Here is a 22,687-nt window from a genome sequence, read left to right as displayed (position 1 = left end):
TACAAGTTTTTCTATAATGTTTTACAAATCCCTTTTCTACTGTCACGCAATAGAGAGTCACACTCAGAGACTCTGGCTTCAGGTATTATTTATTGAATACTCTAGAAACATACAAAATGGAACAACCTGAGAAAGGTTCAAAACTAATCAGAATATATACACTCCTCCATCCAAGTTTAGCCTTAGTTCTCACTTCTCAGTTTCACAGAATAGGAGCTTTGAACAGAGGATTTTTTGAATCGGCCTTTTCTACTATTCATCTTCTCATTTGGCAACCTATATGCTTCCTCCATATATTAACTTGCAACTGCCCTCTAAAACACCCCAACGTATATCTACTTCATGAAATCAAAGTGTGTAATTGTTCCTACACCATCATTATTTCCTTGTAGCACTTTCTCAAGTTATTCCACGTTTGTCATTTAGTATATTAAAAAGCACTGAAATTATGTATTTCAATTAACAGAGTAGTTCTATGGGCTTTTATTGTTATTTGGCACAATCAGGCAAACCGCAGAAGCAAACTGAACTGAACAACAGAAACTAATATTAGCAACACTTTGCTTATTGCCTTGGCAATAAACAGCTGAGGGATAATGTGATGAGGAGAGATGAATCCTCATCACATTCTAAATTGCATCTACTAAATAAATTAGTAGTGTCATCAATATCATTGCAACATTTGCTCTCCTCAATAGCTGCTCTAGCACGGCTGCTCCTCTTCAGTACTGACCCCAGCACTGTTGAATATGAAGGGCTGACTTCAAGGAGATAAGACACAAAGGATCCTGGCCTTGTTCCTAATGGGCAATATGGTCTATCGCAGGTGTTTAGGAAACAAAAGATGTTAATATTACATCTGCTTAGACCTCTCTTATGTATTCCTGCATTTATTTATTGCTTAGAAAAAATGACAAATGGACAGCTTTGCCTATCTTGACTAAATTGCCTCTCAGTGTCTCAAAGGAATTTATGAAGAAAAAATGAAAGGATTGACATAGAAAGGGGAAAAAAAATCCCTGGAACTGAATTCAAAAGTGAAAAGTGTGGTGAACCTGAGATACTAGCTCATTCCTGAGCAGTTTAAGATGTTTATATGCCCAGATATTTGTTGTTACCTGTCTGCTGGAGGTTCTGGTTTTTCAGTAAAGTTAGAGAAACAAAAGATGTGAACATTCCTCAGGAAGCTCGATGCAGTCTGATGGCAGACTCTAAGCCAGTGCAGGAACTGGTTTCAGCTAAGGCACTAAACACTGCATCTTCATATCTTAAACTGTCACAGCCATCTGCTAATGGAAGGCAGTTCTAAGCCCTCAAACCAACTGGGATAAATTGAGACACTGAGATAAGCATAAGAGGATAAACAACGACATGATACACTCTAGTCATTAGTCTGCAGTTAGTTTAATGCTAAATCAATTCCTGATAGCAGCATAAACTGTGACAGCACAGGATTTATAGTAGGCTGCAAAACTCAACCAGCTAGATGGTGCTGACCTTTTGTTTTGCCACAGCAGCACTATTATGGGTGACCACGCTAGGTATCAAAAGTACACAAGCTGCAGTCAGTCATCCTTTTGACCACAACCACACATCAATATAAGTAGTGAAGTATAGAGACTGAGGGTGACAAAGGATGGACCAATAATTTAGAATTCCTTCAAAGCATAGAGAATGCTCCAAACAAAGCTTACACAACAAAAAATACTGGTTGTAGATTATATCGGTCAGCATATGATGCAGTTGAAAGTGTTCTGACACAGACTGCCATTACAGAAATCATGGTCAAAGGGTTTCATAGCTTGTTCCTTTTCTTTCTACCTCTTCCCATAATTTCTCTATTGTATTTCTGGTATCTGTCCCTCCGCAACCTGCATTCCTTGACAAAACCGAAACAACAATTTCAAAACCTCAGTTACCTCTTTAATACATAAAAGTAAAATAACTGCAATAGTAAGAAAATTATATCTATTTTTAGTGAAGTTTATAGTATTTTATTTTGTTGCCAAGTTCAGTATAAAAATAGGCTGGATTTTTTCTTTCTAATGTAGTTGAAAATGTATTTTCTTTCCTTATCTACCATCAAAGAAATCCTAAAGTACACAATACCATCCTGTATGATAGGTTGCCAGCTGATGCTAATTGACAAGACCTCATTTTCTAGAAAACTAAAGACTATTTTTGACCTAACTTACTCTGCTGTTAAATGCTCAAAATATAGAAAGCATCACTTTTCCTTTCAGAATAAGCACATACACCTGGATTTAGATAATTCTCCAGAGAACAATTACATTTTCCTTATTGACAGTGCAATATACAGAGGTTTTATTGATCAAATATGGGCATACCATGCTACCAGCTTGGAAAATGGCACCAGTACATCTTATATAAATTTAATTAATTTTGTACAGAATGATTAGTTATTACATCAATCCCAGGTAATACGACTTCAGTAACTAGTCTTTAGGAACTCCTGAAATGAGTAGTAAAACCATTAAATAAACTCATCGCATATTTTGGAACATTACTTTTACTTTTGTCAGGAAATAAGTTACACTACAGCAATATTTTTCCTACTTTGTGAGGTATTTCATGCAACACACATTCTGTCAGCTCTCTAAAGCTCTATTTTCAGTATTAGTTGATTAAACTCTAATATCCCCTAAATAAAGCTAAAACTTTCCAAACATCACATTTTCTTTTTCTGCAAAGTAATCAAATCAGTTTAGCTGTGGGAAATAAAAATATTCTCCCCCCAACAAAAATACTCAATTCTTACTGCAAATAAATTTCCTAATTCTAAAGTTAGTTATACAATAGACTCCAGATAAAGTAGACATTTTGCTTTTTATTCACGGTAACTTATTAAGTATGCCTTATTACCATGATGTGGGCTTTTCCTTATCTGCAGTGTGTATACAAACATAGAGTCATATAGTTGTTCTGTTCCTTACAGGTTTTTAAAAAACACTAATATATTTTTAAATAGATCATGATGATGATATCAATAAAAAATTTCAGGTTGATTAAAAAGAAACAGAATCTCCATACACTGAGAACATCATCGTATTTTTTTCAGGGCAACAATCTAAGTGTTATTTACTGTAATCCTTCAAAATGAAGTGAGTTTGAGTGCTGAAATCATAGCTTGACCCCATCACCATATGGAAGGAATTAAAATACAGATGAAGACAGATTTTACCTCTTCAGAGATAGTTGAGGACAAGCTGTTCAAATAAGTGTGTCCAGAATTATTACTACTAAGCCAAAATTACATTAGACAAAAAATAATGATCTCAGTCACTGTTATGGGTACATTACATTTTTTTCCAAGGCATTGACATAGATTCTTATTCAGAAAGAAACGTGAAATTGGTAAACTCATAGCAACTTTCATTTGTAAGAGCGTGTCGGTGATTTCCTGCAAAATAATATGACATTTTCATTGCTCTAGGTATAAGAGATCTGTCACAACACTCCTTCCACTCTAAAAGCAAATAGAAGCAGACTTTTAGAAATACATGAATCCTGTGAAGGTAATTTTACTCACACTGTTCTTCCCACTCCTGGTCATCATCACTGTGTTGACTGTGCTGCTGAGCTTGCTTGAGGCTCAAATACAGCTCTTTTGCTCGGATTTCCTCCTGCTGCCTTATTTGTTCTTCACCCTTTTGTCTTTCCTCTTCTTCTCTTTTCTAAGCAAAATGAAGTAAAACAGAAGTGGCTAAAGAGGAAGAATGTGCCAAAAGTTAGGACACTGATTCAGTTGTTTCCTCCCAAAGTAACTATGTTACCTTGAAAAATCCCTATTTCTTTTGACTTAGGGTTTCTCACCTGTCACAAATAGGCATAATAGAAACTTTTTACCTCTTATGGAATTTCTGAGAAAAATGTGTCACAACATCCTTATGTTGTGAGATGCACAAATATCACAGCAGTAAGGAATATCTAAGTACCTAAGACCTGAAATGTATAAGGAAAACATGTTTCATTACATGGCACCAGAGCCTGTGCTCTCCTACAATTCGTAAGCAGTGCTTGTTTTCAGTCCACATGTACTCCCACTGGAGGCATCACTCTCACCGTAGAGTTACGTACATCTTCTACAGGATCTGTACAATTCAGAAGCTGATTTCCTGGTGTTCTCAGTTTAGCAACTGTCACCGTGTGTCATCAATACTAACACAGAGAATAACATTCTCCAAATATCAAGACCATTACATTCTGGAAGAAACGCCAGATCCTTCAGTACACACCAATCAACTAAAAGTAACATACACATAAGTTCCCTTGCAAGAAGATCTTAAAGGAGATGGAAATGTGATGGAGTACCTCTACAGCTGCCCTTCCAGATACTATCAATAACTCAACTGCTTAGTTAGTGCAGGAATAGGAATCCACATCTGTGTTTTTTTGGTTTTTTTTTTGTTTTGTTTTGTTTTGGTTTGTTTTTTTTGTTGTTTTTTTTTTTTATCAATTTTCCCAATTTCATTGTTCAACTGATCTCTAAAGACAACAAAATTGAACTTCATGCTGTGTACAAAATTATTTCAATGAGAACAGGGATCTTTAATGAAATTTATAATGGAAACACTACTATAACCTTTTGGGTAACAAACTTATGAATAAGAAGTTAAATATATATATATATATATATATATATATATATATGTCTTCCTTAAGCGACATTTGTTTGTTAAAGGACAGAAGTAGGACTTCATAAGATCTTTGCTTTTTCCTAATTTGTTTCTTTTGGGTGGGATTTTAATGTTTTATTGCAATAGGACCAGCAGTAGTTCAACACAAAGAAAGAAAAAAAAAACAGGATTACTTTAAACTGGAAAACAACTTCCTCAAATCCACCAACTTTTGTTTGATCAACCACCTGAGCTGATGTATTTCAGCTAGCAGTTCTTAAGTACAGACTTTGCACCAGTAATTTCTTTTTTATTAAGGCATCGTGTGATATAAACTCTGAAAATTGTGTTCAGATGAGATGGCTCCTTCTTTCAAAGGGGAATCAGACACATTTAGCTTCCTTCATATCATACTTGTGCCCAGCAAACTTTGTGGAAGGGCATACTTTCTAATTTTGTAAATAAATGTGGTATGTTGGATATCTTCATAGTTTTCATCACAGCAGGATTCACAGCATGACCCTAACAATCCGTTGTCTATTTTAACAGGTACTACAAATATGAGTGGAGAGACTTTAAAAAATGGAGCTTAAAACTGACTTCTAGTATGCTCTAAACTCACACTTTGTGCGTTCAGAAGATGCACAACTGAGCTTTCACGATGTTGCCAATAATCCAGTGAAAAGTGTCTTAGACACCTATTTTCCACATGTGGGTTCTTCCTGTTCAGTGTTTGAAGATGCTACTTATATGAAAGTTCAAACTATGTGAATTGTAACAAACATTTCAGCCTCATTTTAGGCTGAAAGGGCCTGAACTATTCCAAAAGCTATATTAATTCAGTAAAGGTATATATGGATTAACCCTTTACTCCAGTAAATACATTTTGGTTTATAATATATTGGAAAAGTACTCCTTTGAAGTTTGTCTGTCCTATCTTAACACCTGCAGGAGACAAATAGGAAAAGCGATCTCAATATAGTAATATGCTTGTCCAAACAACGTTGGTGTTTAACACCTATAAGAGTGACACTCATACATGTTTTTCCAGTGGTGAAACTGATGTCTGGAATACCTGTCTGGGAAACAAGAAACTTTTTATCCACCATTGTGAGAAAAAGGTTTTGTGTTTTGTTTTTTTTAACCCCTAATTCTCTCCAGCTCTGCAAAAGTTATCTGTTGCTGTCAACCATGAACCTGGATTTAAAAGACAATTCTATTTCTTTTCAGAAGACAGCTTTTCAAAGCAAACAATATTGTTTATATCTGTGATCCCTGGAAGCTCAATGAGGGCCTGATACAGCAGACGGAATCAAGACTGTTTGGTCGTTTGGTCAGGAATCACAATGGCATGTTTAAGGAAGAATGACACATTATATTTGCATGAATATGGAAATAACAGCGTAAATCTAACTGTGAATAGACAAGGACAGGTGCCTTGAGTTTCACAGGGGTGGTTTACTTCTGAATAGTCAGCCAGCTGACACAGCTCTAAATGCGTTTGTACATTGACAATTCAAAAAGACTGAAAAGTAGTAAGCAATTAAGCAGTGACAATCAAACATCATCTTCAGAGTGGGAAAATGGAACAAATGCAAATCTACACCCTTTGTAAGAATTCAACGATTTTTCCATTTCCTTAAGTAACATAAATCAACATTTCTCCATTAGGCTCTGCTGAATGCCACCAGTTTATGCCAGAGGATGTCTCTTTGATCCTACTAAAGCAAATCAAAAGACCTGAAATATTGATTATTAGTAGTGATGTACCTGTGTAGTCAATAATAGCTTTCTAACACATATGATGAACAATAACTTAGGCTGCTCTTATTATTTCTGCAATAGAAAAGCCTGAAATTATTCTTCAGTCCATTTTTCATATTTTAATGCTTGAATCTTTGATTGTTTCTAACATTATCCTCCCATTGTTATCTCCTGAGTCCTACAAAGATTAGGTGAGTGGACAATTCATTATTTTAAAATTGCCAATGCTTCTAGGAAGCACTGATTTCAAAGCCCAGAAGCTTCTTCAGAATAAAAACAAATAAATTCTCTTTATATATAACCCATAGAATTAGGGTTTTCATATTTCAGTTGCTAGTAAATGTTTTCAATCCCTTCTTGGAAAAAGCAATCAATTGTTTATTCTTATGAGGAAAATATTTATTCACCAAGCTTCAGTGCTTAAAAAAAAAAAAAAAATCCAGTACATATAGGCTGTCCTTTCAGGAAGACAGACCAACAAAGAGGTAATTCTGGGTTATCAAAATGTTTTCTATTCAACATCTCACACCAGATGTACCAGAAAGCACCAGAAAGTAAACTAAATATGAAAACAAAACAAAATAAATAAAAACAAAACCAAAATAAACAAACAAAACAATCCATCCCACAGCATTTTCCCTGAATCCCACAAGAGATTTGTCACAAGTTGTGTTTTTTTTAATGCAGCTGCTGTTGAAGAATTTGTAATATAAAGATGAGAATACCTAAAAAAACAGAATTCAGTTAGAGTTCTTGATGGAAAGCAATAGTGCCTAAGAAAGCTGTACTTTTTTCTTTCTTTTTTTGAGTGAGAATAAGGATCTTCAAGTCAAAGAAATAGCAAAAAGAATAATAGTAATAATAAAAAACCACATTCAACGCTGCCACTTGACTCTGAATTCACAAAAGTTTTTGTATCATTTTCCTTTTTATAGAAATCTAAATTGTAAATAATATTTATTTGAATTAGCTCATGAATGCATGTGTAAGTATGTTTTGCAACCGCTAATGGTGAGGAGAAATGACACTTCTTAGCATGACACAGGAAAGAAGACTAATCCTTTGGATAAGTATGAATAACAAGTGTACATTATTATTTAAAATGAACAATAATTGAACTTTCCACATATACTCTACTGGAGAAACAACAGCACCCAGTTTATCTGCTTTTCCCTGTGAACCCTATCCTGCCCATTAGAGCTGAAAGTAAAGAGCTGGAATAATCTACAAACATCACCTCCTGCCTGACAGTTGAGAGTGACTATTATACTGTGTGCCGTGACCCTCCCAGCTCTTCCAGAATAATTAGGAAGGTGACAATTCAGTACATGGTTGCAAATTGCCAAGAAATACCGACCTGCTGCAACAAATTATACTGGCAATTCAATAGGCTGCAGTAATCCTCCCCAGCTTTAACTCCACTGGAGGATTTGAACATGCTAAATGATCTTATCTAGCCTCTGGCGTTTGAGCACTTTCCACAGACTTGTTACTTATTACTGTAAATGCGCGTCTCTCGGTGTTTGATAGCTCTACTACAGCCAACTCTAAATAATATTTAATCTTAGCTATGGTTAGCTTCTAATGTTTCGGTCCAATGCAGATGAGAGGATATTAGGTCAGTATTCAGTTTCTGCTGCAGGAAGATTTTTAAAATGCCTTGGGGAAAAGACAAAACACATCACTTCGTTGTCTTCCGATGGAAAACTGAGCTTCTGGCTGCTCAGGCTCTCAGGGCTTCTCTGGGGAGCCCTGCAGGATGCGGGGCAGCTGAACGACTGCCACCCCACTCGGGGCAGAGCCTACCCAACATGTTTGGTACAGCAGCCCTCTCTGAAGCAAAGGATGCCTGGGATTCCCTCTATGCTTCAGACTGTCAGGAAGTGTCCCTGGCTCTCCTGAGAGCTGAAGCCGCTCTGCTGCATGCGAGCTGCTGTGAAGCTCCTGCAACCCTTCAGCAGTCGGCCTTGAGCCAGGGCGGGCATTCAGGCCACCTGCCACGGAGCAGAGAGCACAGCTTGCCTTCATCCTGAGTCCTTAGGACTCCCAGCTCTGAATAAGGGAATCTGAAAAACCCAGGGCCCCGGCTCCAGAACAGTCTGCTGTCAGCAAGGCTGACACAGCAGGACCGAATTCAGAGATCAGCATTCTCCACAAACCCACCTGGCAGTTTCCAGCAGAGCTGTGAGTGAGTACCAGCAGAAATATGTCCAGTTGCTTGACAGCCTTTTTCTGAGAAAATTCTCTCGCTTGCCTCAGAAAGAAAAGTGTTTACAGAAACTTATTTTCTCTACTACCAGTGTCTCGAAACAAACACTGCGTTTGCATCACTTCACTGGTCCATGCATGAATTTGCACGGAGATAAATGTCAGCAATGCAGCCATGCTTTACGTAAAGTCATGTTTCAGACACCAATATGCCCCAGGACACTCTATTCACATATAGCTCATATGGGCTGGTGCCAGCATCGTACTCTGGTTCACAAAGGGCCTCATTTACCTGAGGTACAAAACAAAGGTAAGAACTGTTGCTGATCAGGAGACATCTGAGATTTATTACATGTGCTGGAGCAGACTCTCCTTGGGTAACTTGCCATAGATCCAGTGACAATCCCCTAAGAGTTTATCCCTGCATCTTAGGGACTGTTCACAGTTTGAATTCTTGATACGTAAACTGTCCTCATTAGTGGCTCAGATGTTCCCATTTGCCCATGGGAAATGTCATAGCTTTGCTGGTTTTTACTAGAGATCCAGAAAAAGGACAGTGGCTTCAGCAGCACAATCATTACTGAAGTCACTGGGGAAAAGATTTTTCTTTAAAGTTAATATTCCTCACAGTTCCTCACATGTAGGATAGGAAAACCTTAAGATCTGATTCCCAGCAGAAACTAAACAGCATTATTAAAGAGGCAACTACAAAGAAAGAAAATAATTTCTGAACCGTGGTCTCACAAAAGAGCACAAAACGAAGCATTACAGAATTATTGCAATTGAGACTGAATGGACCCATTGGATTTTTGGAACGAGTTGGGTGCAAAATGCCAGCAAGAAGCTGTTGTCATATTCTTGGATTCTAAATATGCCGTTGTTGGGAGTTCAGTGTTTTCTTGGCACAGCAAAGCACAGAGACAAAATTACAGCTTATTTTCACTTAAAGATAACAACAGGCCCACTCAGGTGCTTGATATTTACTTGGAAACAAGTGATTTTGTGGTTGTGGTTTTTTTTTTCAGATCAGGACAGAATGCTCGTTGCTATGTTGTAAGTCCACAGTACTGTAAATTTTGATGGTGACATTCTACTGTATTCCTTATCCCTACACCTGGCAGCAGCTATCTGAAGAATCAGATCCACAGTACTTTTGGGCACAGGAAAGCACTCAGGCATGCGTTGAAAGCTCATTCAGGTCAATGGGACAAAGTGTGTTCTTTCTATTAAGTACGACCTATCCTTATTAGAGATGCTTTCCTTACCTGGAGCCCTAATTACTCTTTTTCTTCTCTGAAGGTTGTTTCTAAGCCTGTCTTCTTTCATGAGAATGAAGACAGCAAGGACATAGAAACTCTTGGATTCACACCTTTAAAAAGCTCACTTCGCTCACCACAATCTCAACAGGAATTAAAGGTCATAAACTTCTTCAATTCAAATAAAAAGGAAAAAATTGTGGCAGGAAATTATCACACACTGTTACTCTCTTGTTGCCTATCAAAAGAATAAGGATTATTTCTATATAAGCACCACTGTCATCACAACTCCCACTAAATATTTTTTTATGCATGAAGAAACACAATGCCGTTAAAATTGATATGCCACTTTTGATTAACACACATGGAATTTTTAAGAAGCAATCTAGCTTTATTGTCAACTGTGCTTATATAATTATATTTGACAGGTATCTGATGTTGTCATAAAGATATTTCTTTACTATTAATATTTTCTTGCTTTATGAAGACCACAAAGAACTGAGAGAATCTCTCCTATTTCTAACGGTAGCTGAAGGATACCATTCTCCCCTGTCTGGCTGAGGCTCATACCTTTAATTTGCTCTGCACATTGTTCAGGACTCTTAATGACAGCAGCTGATAGAAGTAGGAAATGATGCTTATGATCTCATAGCCTTTGTGAATTTGCAAAAAGATTAATGACAGTAATTGGCTCTCTTATTTGTCCTTTGCAATAGGTGCATAAAACAATAGCTGTCCTCAAACTGCAAAAATAGAGCAGTCAACATTTATATTCTAGCACCATAAATTAAAGGCGTTTCTGCTTAAGAAACACCAAGGAATGCAATATTTTTCCAATAGCATTGGAAGAGGAAACAGGAATCATCTTTCACTCTGATATGTGAGATATCATTTATCTAGTGCAGACGGCTTTAAAGTCTCATGATAAGTCAAGAGGCATAAAAGTGTTTTAAAAAGGAGAGTTTGCAATACAATGCAGTTAGAAATTAAACACATCAGCAGAACAGTCAGAGTTTCAATCTCCCAGGTCAGAATGTTTCAAGAGGATGAAGCATTAGCAGACACAGAGTTTTTCATTCCCCAGTTTTGGAGACTACTTTAACGGCAGTCTGGTCATCATCACAGAAGGATGACTACCAGTGCATTAAATATTTTAAACCTGTTAAAGTGGGCTTGCTAACTGATCTGCATCTCATTCCACACCCTGAATCATTCATGAAAGGTACATTTCTTCATGATTTCAATGATTGCAGTCATACATGAGTAGACTGATTAATTCATCTTCTTCCCAACATCTCTAGTTCCATTTTTGCAGTTGGAGGTAGATGACAGCAGTATAACCTTCCTGTCTGGGTACCTTTCCTCTTATTCTTGGAATGAGAGCTTGTAAATATTTCATGTACTTCATTCACTGCACATTTATAAAAGGAGTAAAAGAGGAAGGACAAGGAAAGTCAACTCAGATTAAATAAACCGGTGGGCAGAGATGCTACTGTGACATTACCTTTCCATCAATATGACAACGAGCAGAATTCGGTGGCATTCTTTTAGAATTGTAGAAGATCAGTTTTCCTCAATAGAAAAAAATATGCCTGCTGGCCTCTAGAAGTTTCATAATTTGCTCATCCAGCTTTTTGAAAAAATCTCTTTAAAACAGAAGAACTACAGTGAGCTTGTGGACATTTGCCCCATCAAGCGCACTGTAAATCAACCACAGAGATACAAGTGAACAGCCCTGTATCGGTCTTTGTTCAAGAGGGCTTTGCTTTCCGGAAAGCAGAGGAAGGAGCATTTAATTAGTTGCTCTGCTCATTATTCATACATTAATAAAGCCACTTGAAAGGTATAGTTTCATTACTCATTGACATCAAATTTCAAAGGCCCTGTTCTCTCCTATGAATTCAAATTAATTGCGCAAAGGTAAATCAGCAACTTTGCGCCGAGGAAGCTACAGGAACTGCCCTTGCTTTGTGCTACACTGCCACCCTCAAATCCCAGTCCCACAGTGTGCAAAATAACAAGTAACTTGCTGACTCTAGCTGGTAATCAAACCACATAAACAAACACTGAGTTTTTCAGCATTTGTCCCGTTACACAGGGATGAGGAGGGGGATTCCATCCACAGTTTCCTCACCTTTAATCACCATCCCAGGAAGAGAAAGACGTTAGCAAGCTGGCAGCAGGGGACAGAGAGAGGCATGCAGACGAAGTCACTGCATGCAGACCTCCTAGGAGTCGCACTTTGCTGCAGGCTTTCTCCATGGAAACCCAGCAGCACCAGTCTTGTGCTGTACACATCACAGTACACATCCCAGACTCAGGAGACTGTGGTGATTTCTCTGCACACTAAGACAATTCTATTTTATCATCTTTAAGCAAGTTTTTATCATGACAAAATAATATGAAAGTTAAGACACATAGGCCTTCATTTCCTGTTTTGTTTTCAAAGGGTTATTTTCAATAAGAGAATGTGGAAAAATATTATTCCAAACTAATGTTAATGCACTATAACTGAGTTCATGGAAAATTCATGATGGAGTCAATAAAAATCAGGTAAATGAACTTCTTGCAGCTAAGCCAACTGGGCTGTTCCCACATGTCAAGTAGGAGAAAGGTCCACCCCTCATTACCTTAATGAAAATAGTGACAATTTTTAAATTAAATATGTGAGCAACCTGCATAAAATACACTAAATATGTTCAGACAAACTAGCTGAAAAAGATATATTTCACAATCGTACATTTTTCCCCCAGTGTGATTCACTCAGTACAGCTGACTGAACAATTCTGTTAATGTGTGAGCTGAATAACCCATTTGATTGTCCTGACAGTTTTGAATGAGATATGTAATTTTTTCACATCACTCACCCAGCTGTTCTGGTGAACACCATGTAGCTATTTTCATATTCCAGGATGAAAAATTACAACTCTGGTTCTTAAAGCATATTAATAAACATACACTGAAGGTGACAAGAACTTTGAATCTCTATAAAAACACTATTAAAAAAGCTAAATATGATTCTATGCAAACCTTCAACTCCTCCTGAATTCTTTCCTCCTCCAATTTGGCAGCTTTCCGATCTTCTATTTCTATTTTCCATTTTTCTGCCACTATTCTGGCTTTTTCTTGAGCCATAGCATCCCGGAATTTCTTTGTAATTTCAGCTTCTTTTTGTCTCCTTCAAAAAATAATTTGAAAATAAAAATAATTTAAGACACTGGTTTTTTTCTAAATTAGGGATCAAATTTTAGTCAGTAACAGATCACTGGTTGCAACATATAATTAGCATAAGACATCATGGAAATATACAAGGAAAAAGTCAAACTGTATTTAACAGGAGACCTAGCATGAACTGGATTTGAGGAAACCATCCAGAAAGGAGACATTTTCAATTTTTGATAAGTGACCAATTAATATAGCATCTTCCAAATTAGAGAAATACTCCTTGGATGTTTTGTATTCATACCCTATATCTTTCATTCCCTGGCTGAAAACATAGATTTTCCTGTCAGTCTAGCAAACCATGATCAGGAATTTATTGTCTCTCAAATATCAATGATAACACCTGCCAAATTCTAACAATAGAGTGTTTATTAGTACTGACAACCTAAAGAGAACACAGAGCACAGGTTGAAGCTTTTAAACTCTGCTTAAGTATGCAATCAGTATAAGCAAGAAGAATCTGATATGAAAGGGAATAATACAAAATAATCTGGTATTTAAAGTGTCACTTTTGAGCACTGTACTGTAAAAGGAAGTGCAAGAGGCAGGTGGCCTACTTCCCAACAGCATCAAGCTTCAAAACAATTTTGAATTGCTCCCAAAGCTGGAAGAAGCCTTGCTTGAAACACCAGCATGTCACTTTTTGTAATCAGTTTCTGAACTGCTGGGATAAGAACTAATACAAACAATATGCACATTAAAACAATCACAAAAACAATTCTATGTACAAAATCCCCATTGTGGGCACAGATGTGTGCTGCAACAAATATTTCTAATTTAATCATCTCAAAACCAGACTGTTTCATTTTTATTTATTGACATACTGGCCAATGGTTTAGCAAAATTCCCCAGAATAAAAACATTTGCTTTTATTTTTTTTGTGGAAGAAGATTTCTGTTTTTCGGTACTCAATAAAAATAAAATTCAATTTTTCACATCCTTAAAAATTGTCAAAACAAGTGAAAGAAATGCTCACAAGACATACATACCAGTTTTTACCCACCATTGCCTGACACCTTCCTACAAGGTCGTATCTCCTATTATTCCAAGTGAACCCTGTATTCAGATTCTTAAATCCTCACCATAGCTCCTCTGCCTCCTTCTGTGCTTGTTGCCTGGCTCGTTCTGCTATTAGCTCCTCTGATATCTGGTCATATGGCTTGTCGCCCGGGGCTTCTCCCATAACCCAGACCCAGACCTCACCGTCCTTCCCACGTAGCCACTGCACATGCTTTCCATCACCTGCAACAGTCACCAGAAGAAAAGAAGAAGAAAAAAAAAGACATAAGTACTAGCTCAAACTCTTTCATAAATATAGATGAACAGACAGGAAATCTGTAATTTAGAAACATTAAGCTTGCAATTTACAATTCAGAGCAAAACATCACCAAGAGGTTGGATGAAATCTTCAGATTTGCCCAACCCACCAGAAAGGGTTTGTACACATCAGACCATATAATTTTTAAAGACTCATTGTTCCACAAAAATATATTTATATATTAATTTTCAAACATTCCCCAGAATTTAGATATTATGATCAATTTTTCATTGCTGAAAGTGTACTTTTTTCTCGCTTAATTCAGCAAGGGATGAACAAAGAGAATGGAAAAGAAATGGAAATAAAAATATTCAATGACATTATGCATCTAGCAGTGCTTCAGCTCACAGAAAATTAGGAGTGTCAAGCATATAAAGACTTCAACTGCACAACCACACAATAAACTAAAAAATAAAATAAAATAAAATAAAATAAAATAAAATAAAATAAAATAAAATAAAATAAAATAAAATAAAATACAGGAATTTCCTGCTCCCACTGTATGAAGGAGCAACTTCAGAAAGCATGTGCACTCAGAGTGTACCACTCAACGCCAGAAGCTTTTCTGTTCTAGTAGGCAATTGATAGGGATTACGTTTCTGGTTCAGTTTTCATAAAAGAGACCATGCAAAAATCTATTTTTACTGTGTTGACAGAGTAATTTTAAAACACCGAAAAACTTGTGTGTTCCTTACAAAATAGATGTTTGGTGAGCCTTCACATCCGAGAGTCGGCTAAAGGCTTCCAGCTGACTACAAGGGGCACTAAATCAGATCCTGTACAAATACATTTTAAGTCATATATACTACCTGACGTTTGTATATTTAACTCAGGTACTTTTATGCATTTTTGAGATTCATAGGAAGGAATCAGTGGAAGCACCTTTTACACATCCAATTTTGTTTTATGTCTTGCTAATATGTTGAAACTGTTCTTCACAAAAGGACATTCCACCACAAAGATTATTGCCAAGATAGACAACAAATTTGTTTCAGAGAGCACAGACTGAAAGGCCACAAGTGATCAGCAGTTCATCTCACTTCCTCTATATTTCGTTGCACGAGGTTTCACCCTCTTGCCCTCATATTTGAGATCAGTAAATTCTGTGTGGCCACATATTATTTTCCAAAAAGCCTCCTGTCTCAACTGAAAACATGAAGAAATGGACGGTCCACCATTTTCCTAGCTAGTTTTTCTCCAACCATTCCAGGAGGAGTTAAAAGAAACCTGGTCCTAACCTAATGGCTAGTCTGCATCTCCAGTCTTTTTACTTAGAACCACAGAATCATTCAGGTTGGAAAAGACCTCCAAGATCATCTAGTCCAACCTGTAACCTAGTACTGACAAGTCCGCCACTAAACCATGCTACTAAGTTCTACAACTACAGGTTTCTTGAAGACCTCCAGGGATGGTGACGCAACCACTTCCCTGGGCAGCCTGTTCCAATGCCGCACAACCCTTTCAGTAATGAAATTTCTCCTAATATCCATTCTAAATATCTCCTAGCACAACTTGAGGCCATTTCCCCTCATCTTAGCACTTGGTGCTTGTGAGAGGAGCCCAATCCCGTCCTTGTTACAACCTCCTTTAGGGTAATTGTCAAGTACTATAAGACCTCCCCTGAGCCTTCTTTTCTCCAGCTCCTTCAGCCACTCCTCCTAAGACTTGTTCTGGAAGGTCTAGAGACCCTTCACCAGCTTTGTTGCCTTTCTTTGGACACATCTTTCTCTGCTCACATCAACATAGCTACTCTCACCACCTTCAGCTACCTGCCATTATGCAACAGGACAATATCCTCTTAACCAGATTAAGTCTCCTAGTGTTCAATCAATAAGGTGTTTTTGACATCCCAGACTGAAGAGAGAAAACTGCAGAAGAGAATGAAGCAGGGCTGTTGACAGCGGGCACCGCCAGCACCAACCCACACTCACAAGTGTTGACAATACAAACCGAAGGCAATGAACATGTCAGATCTCTCAATGAAAGCTGATATTCTACATCAAATTTGAAAACATGATTTGTAAGAATTCCCTCTGTTGGCCTAGTAGTACTGATTAAGCTAATAATGTTTTCCTTCAATAACTCTCAAAAGCATTTCCTCTTTCACAGTCTATCAGATTACGTCTCAGGATATAAATGTGAATGCATTTTATTGTGGTTCCTATGCTGTACATTTCTGTTTTCCAGTGTTAGTACAACATTTATGTCGTATTTTTTCTGATACAGCATTTGAAAACAGTCTACCAAGAACGGATTGGCCATATCAGTTTGTGCTCCCAAGGCTGTCACCTACTGCCTTTCATGGTGAAGCATCCTGAGAAGTATGGAACAATTTCCCAGGAGTACTGATCCCATGTGACAATTGACAGTTGTTGCATTAAAAGGGTCTGATGACCTCTTTCCTGGGAGAAACCTGAATATCCTACTTATTCCCCTTTATTTAATGCTTTAAAGAAAACATCCCAAACATTTTAATGTATCTGTATCATAACACACAGATACCAAACATTGCTACTGTTTCAAGACACCACTTCTGCTCATTAATGACCTTACCAGATGAAAAGAGGGGGAGGAAAAAAAAAATCTCAGGTGAGTAGACATATTTTATCTTTGCTTTTTCTTTTTCCCAGTTTTTCTGTGCCGAAGGATTATTAATATGTTTCTCAGAGACACAACTTATCCATTACTACCCAGCCTCTTAAAACAAATAGTTGATTTGCAGACATGTTTTGAGAAATTGTTCTCTTTGTTACTTTTAAAGCAATGGATCTCTCTTCTAAAGCTACAGACAGTAGACAGTAGTAAACTATTTTGAAAACATTAGTGTAACATATTTTTAGTTCAGCGCTAACGACTGTATACTACAATAGAGTATACTGCTGTATATACATCCATAGTTCAAACTGAAAGATTAAAACACTATCAATCTGGCAAATTAAAGCTTCAGTATTAAACAGACAGACCTCTGCATGTACAATTAAAAAAAAAAAAATCAGCTTGAGCATATATACCTTTATTTACATTTTTCTTTAGAACGACAGAAACTTTTCCATGTCCAAATCCCATTCTACTTTACTTCAAGGAATGACTCCCATGTAAAGCTTTCCTTAAACTACACCACCTACACTCCCCATAAAGTTGGACATGGGCTTTTCTGCACAACCTGACCATAAAACTTAGGAGTTTCTTAGCACAAAGTAACATTCAAAAATGATGAGTGGTCAGGAAAAGAAGTAACTCAGGGAGAAGTTCTGACACTGAAAATGGCATTCCTGCCATACAAGAGGCATCTGCAGCCTCACAGTGTCACTGCCAGATCTTTTGGACCAACAATGCTGGGCTTGCACTTTAGAACTGTAGAACCAATGGCAAGAAACAAGCTGAGAGCACAGAGAATTCTTTTCCTTAATATTTTTAGGAAACTAGTGTTGTGTGCTTTGCAACCGTAGAATTACCCTATCGAGGGCTAATTACAATAAAACAATTTCTGCTTTAAGATACCTTTCAAGTATAACATTTTTCTGAAAAAAAAAAAAAAGATATCCTGTTTATATATATTTCCAAATGAAACAACTTTGAAATATAAAAATTCAAATAAATCTAAAGAAAAATACGGGTCCTGACTAAATACATTTGAAATCTAGGTGAGAAAGAGGCAAGGGAATCTCATTTTTCCTGTTCAGAAGCAGGCTTCTGAGCCCAGGAACAAAACCTAATTCAGAATCAGGAAATAAATTCACATCTCTTGAGTCCCAGTCTGGTGCCTTGACCACAAAAGTACTTCTCTTTTCCTGTAGAGACTGTGGCAGGCTGTGAATAGTTACCATTAGGAAGTAGTGGACATCAAAATTAGTCTGGTTGGGAGAGGTGAAATAAAAGTGTTATAGAAACAAAAACTGCCTTATCAGGAAAATGTACTTAATTTACCAAATTGTTTTTCCATCTCTACTGTTCAGGCAAGCTATTTATTAGGTATAATGTTTTACCATATTTTTGTCTAAAACAACTCTGTAGCACCACAAGAAGACAACATTACTTCTTGCCATTCTCTTCACTCCTCTGTGAATGAGCACCTCTCATGGAGCCCCCCCAAACCTACATCTACACAGCTTCAAGATCAGCAGATTTCTGTACGTTGCTACTTACACCAGACAAATGAAGAATCAAGTATCCTAAATATGCAGCACAAAGGGATCACAATGAAAACTTTCTAGAAGACCTACAACATGCAGCAACAGTAACACAAAATTGCACATAGAAACACAGATGCATACACACAATCAAAAGTAATAGCAAATCATGTTTTCTGTTTATTTGTATTTATACAGAGACCTCTGTAAAAGCAGTGTAAGTATAAAACAAGGCCCTGGAGAGCAATAGTAAACTCAAGGGTCTCACCTGTAAGAGTTACTAGTCTCTACTAGCAGTACTGTCAGCCTTGCACACACACACACACACACACACACGTGGAGCTGGGGTGTAAGCACGGGCTGTGCTATAGGGCACCAGGGGCTGCCCTCGGCCTTTGGGCTACCCTCAGGGAATCCCTGGTGTAGGCAGCGCATTGTTCCTGCCACGGCTGAGCGGTGCCAGAAAATATGACCACCACCAGCAGTGCTGGAGGAGAGAGAAAAACACCCCTTGAAGGTGCCTAGGAGGGGAATCCCACTGCAGGCATTGCTTACACTAAATAAGGCTTCAGTTCGCATCAGCTAAGGCTTAAATGCTGTGACCAAGGCTTAAAACAAATGGAAGTACATAAAGGAGAGCTACACCTTTCGGTGCTCTGCTAATTGGGACAGAGGAGCAGAACCATGGTTTGGGTTTGTCTGCCTTTTTTTTTTTTTTTTTTTAATGAGAGTTTGGGGCTTTATCTGGCTTTATTTTCACACATGCTTCTAATTAAAAGTGCCTTAAAATAGCAGTAATCAGAGCAAAGGGAATATTGCTGGAGTCGGCTTCCTTCCTCCAAGCTCATTCGTCATGGCTTTAATAGCTCCAGCAGCATCCCCGACAATTCCTGTTTGTGATCGATCTCCAGGGCTTTCAAGGGAACGGCTCCAAGCACCATTAGAGGCCTGATTTGGTGTCAAGCCTCCCAGCTGTGCTGTTACTTAGCCACAGGCTGCCGGCTCAGCCCAGCAAAACGCCGAGTGCCAGCAGTCCCCCTTGCCTTTGCAGCATGGGGATTGCTACAGGCCACGTCAAGTGCAAATTCAGAAAATCAGAAGATCGCTTATTTATAATTTCAGGTACACGGAACGGCATTCAAAGTCTGCTTAAACTTTCTCAAAAAAAACTCTCACGGGAGGGTCAGGCTGGATGTTAGGAAAAGGACTACCCAGAGGGTAGTTGGGCTCTGGGACAGGCTCCCCAGGGCAGTGGTCACGGCACTGAGCCTGACAGAGTGCAAGAAGCACTTGGACAATGCTGCCAGACATAGGGTCTGATTTTTGGGTGGTCCTGTGTGGAGCGAGGAGTTGGACTCAATGAGCCCTGTGAGTCCCTTCCAACTCAAGATATCGTATGATTCTACGAAAAAGTCTGTTATTTCCATGAACTCTCCTGTTTCTCTGACGTTTGGCTTCCCACCATCATTCTCCCCCTTGGAAGCTACAGATCTCTGTGACAGCAATTGACTCTCCTTCCTCACTAGCTGGAAAGCTTTGTAGTCACATAAATATCCTCTGACCCAGTCTTTAGAAAGTCTTCCTTTTCTTTTCTCACCCTGCACTAGAAGAAAGCTCCTGAAACTTATTCTGCATTTGAAATAGGCTGCATGAGCATTCACTGCTGACATCAAGCTGATCAGCCTGATCTGCCTTTGTCATTCAGAGATAAATGCAGCTTGTGGGGTACTTTTGTTGTTGTTGTTCTTTAGGAATATAGATGTGGTATACTTTGGTCTAAGCACAATGTGTTTTACATGAGATTTTACTCTTGGCTTTCTGAATAAACAGTTTTTATGTCTTCTTTAAGATAGAAGCTTGAATTTTCATAGTCAGCAGGGTAGATGAGATTCCATTCAGAGTTTCAGGAGCTACAGGACATGTACTAGAAACACATTGCTTGAGATGAAAATGAAGATGTTGTGAGCTTGAGGCTGTTCTCAGTTCCTTGAGCTTACCCCCTACACATATTTTTTTTATTTTTTTTAAAATAGAAACATGCCAATATACACACGATTTCACTTCTTTCTACGGAAAACCCAGGAACTATTACTGCGAATGTTTCTGAGATCGTTCAAAGGACAAAATGCACTTTTCCAAACACTAACTGTTGTAAATCCATTAAAATACATATAGAATAATTAGGTGATAATGATGAAAGCAATGAAAGCAACATAATCCCACAATAAACTGATGATCCGCTATAATTAACTCTGCAGTCTGCCCTTGCTAATAGTCACAGGACCATGAACCCATCCCTTCCAAGAATACATTCCAAAATATCAGTCACTTCAAACTAATCCTCAAGGCAACAACAAAATGGGGAAAATTTCTAAACTTCTCAAGCAGCCCCCCAACATTTCAGTTTACGCACTCTCCAGTTTCAACACTGTGTCGTGTGCCTTTCTGATTAAAGGAGGATTTGCAAGGGGAGAAGAATTCAGCTGATTTACATTAATATATCAACAAGGATTGCTGGATCTCAGCTTTGCTGAAAAATCAGCCTTCATGGCTCTCCAGCTGCTTCCCGATCATATAACAAACTCAATCTTATGTTTATGGAATTACAGCTTGTTACCATGGAAATAATTACGCTGCAATATACCCCTGCAGGATCAAATAAAGGAAGAGTGACTGCAAGAGAGCAAACATTAAGCAAGGAAACAGTTATTCAAATAAGACTATGGTAATCAACAAATGTGGCAAAGATAACTATACGTAACACTCAGAGGTAAGTGGTTTTGCGATACCACATGGTGCATTTTCAAGGTTTGCATAGTGCAAACAAAACAACAACAAAACAACAAAAAAAAGGAAGAAAAAAAAAAAAGCTAGCATTTATTTGGTCTCTATCTAGTATATCCCAAATATCTTCTTGGCTCCCTGGCCAAGGAGCACTGCAACACCTATTAATTTTATAATTTGCCCCCTTTCAACCAGGAGATAACATTCAGAACTTACTCTTAAAGACACTGTTGTAACTCTATGAACTACAATCTAGTGGTAATCTCATCTGTCCATTTTATGTCCCTTTCATTATAAATGGTATAAAAATGCAGGTGCATAACAGATCAAACTGGAACATTGTGAATTCATTCACATCGGTAGCATTCATTTGATTTATTTTTCATTCATTAAAAAAAAAAAAAGCTATAACATAACACTGTAGTTTCTGATTCCCAAACTCAATTACCTTTTGTAAACAGTAAAAGCTATATGCAGGATTTTTTACTCGCACAGAGCTATTGCAAAGCATCGAGGTTCACCCACCATTGGACAATAAACAAAAACAAATCTGCATGACTACTTCGAGGATGGATGGAAACTCAGAGCAGAAGGGTTCCCTGCCACGGAATGAACTGGTACCTGTGGATCACTTGCTGCACCAGACTCCCCTACGTAATGCAGCATGTCAGGTCTGCACTGACTCCTTTTATCAGGCACACAGGACCACCAAAGCAGGGAGAGCTATACTGCTACAGTGAGATCTTCCAGCACCACAGCACAGGAGTGGATTTGAAGGTTAATGAACCATCCTGAGTGTCTGGCTAAACCTACTGCTTAGATGAATACATCAAGTTTTCCTATGTCTTCCAAATCCTGCTATCAAAACCCAATGCCTTGCTAAAAACTGGCAAAATCAGGAAGGAAATACTGAATTAGCTTGGGTGAATCCCACTCTCACCTTGGCTGCAGTGCTGCTCTCTTTCCATGTCAAGTATTCATGAGCTTGCAACCAGTCACAACCTCATATCATTACCAGAGTACAAGTACGTACACGAAAGCCTGCCTGCCACCACCGTGTCCCGACAGGCTCAGCAACACCATGCAGCAAAGAAACACAGGAATTGTCTCCATGCCAATGACTCAATTAACCCAGTAGCCTCTCTCAGAACGCAGCTGATGCAGATGCTTCAGACAGTGGGAGTGCTGAGGACTGCACACGTGCAAGAGAAACCTTGGGTGAAATAAGGGCCAGGTAGTCAGCAGTATTCTGCTCTTTTTCTGCAAAATAGAGAAGTCAGCTGCAGGGCAGAGGATGAGACTAAAAAGCACAGACTTATGGATAATCCTAGGAGGGCCAAGAAGTCCCTCTGGATTTGTTCCATCTGG

General features: G+C 38.1%; 1 protein-coding gene across 8 annotated transcripts in view; it reads right to left on the bottom strand.

Annotated features, from left to right (window-relative positions):
* SH2D4B (SH2 domain containing 4B) overlaps nt 1–22,687 on the bottom strand; it is a 118,625-nt gene that overhangs the window by 37,604 nt on the left and 58,334 nt on the right. For 6 of the 8 annotated variants that reach the window (XM_080596410.1, XM_080596411.1, XM_080596409.1 and 3 more), the window contains 3 exons: nt 14,170–14,329; nt 12,896–13,043; nt 3,551–3,695 (listed from right to left, as the gene is read on the bottom strand). In XM_080596410.1, the coding sequence (XP_080452536.1) occupies nt 3,551–3,695; nt 12,896–13,043; nt 14,170–14,270 (394 nt within the window). In that variant the 5' untranslated portion in view covers nt 14,271–14,329. The other 2 variants (XM_080596408.1, XM_080596413.1) reach the window with 2 other exon arrangements.

The sequence above is a fragment of the Anser brachyrhynchus genome (assembly GCF_964034855.1).
Source record: "Anser brachyrhynchus genome assembly, chromosome: 6".
NCBI lineage: Eukaryota > Metazoa > Chordata > Aves > Anseriformes > Anatidae > Anser > Anser brachyrhynchus.
This window is presented reverse-complemented; position numbering and strand designations above follow the sequence as displayed.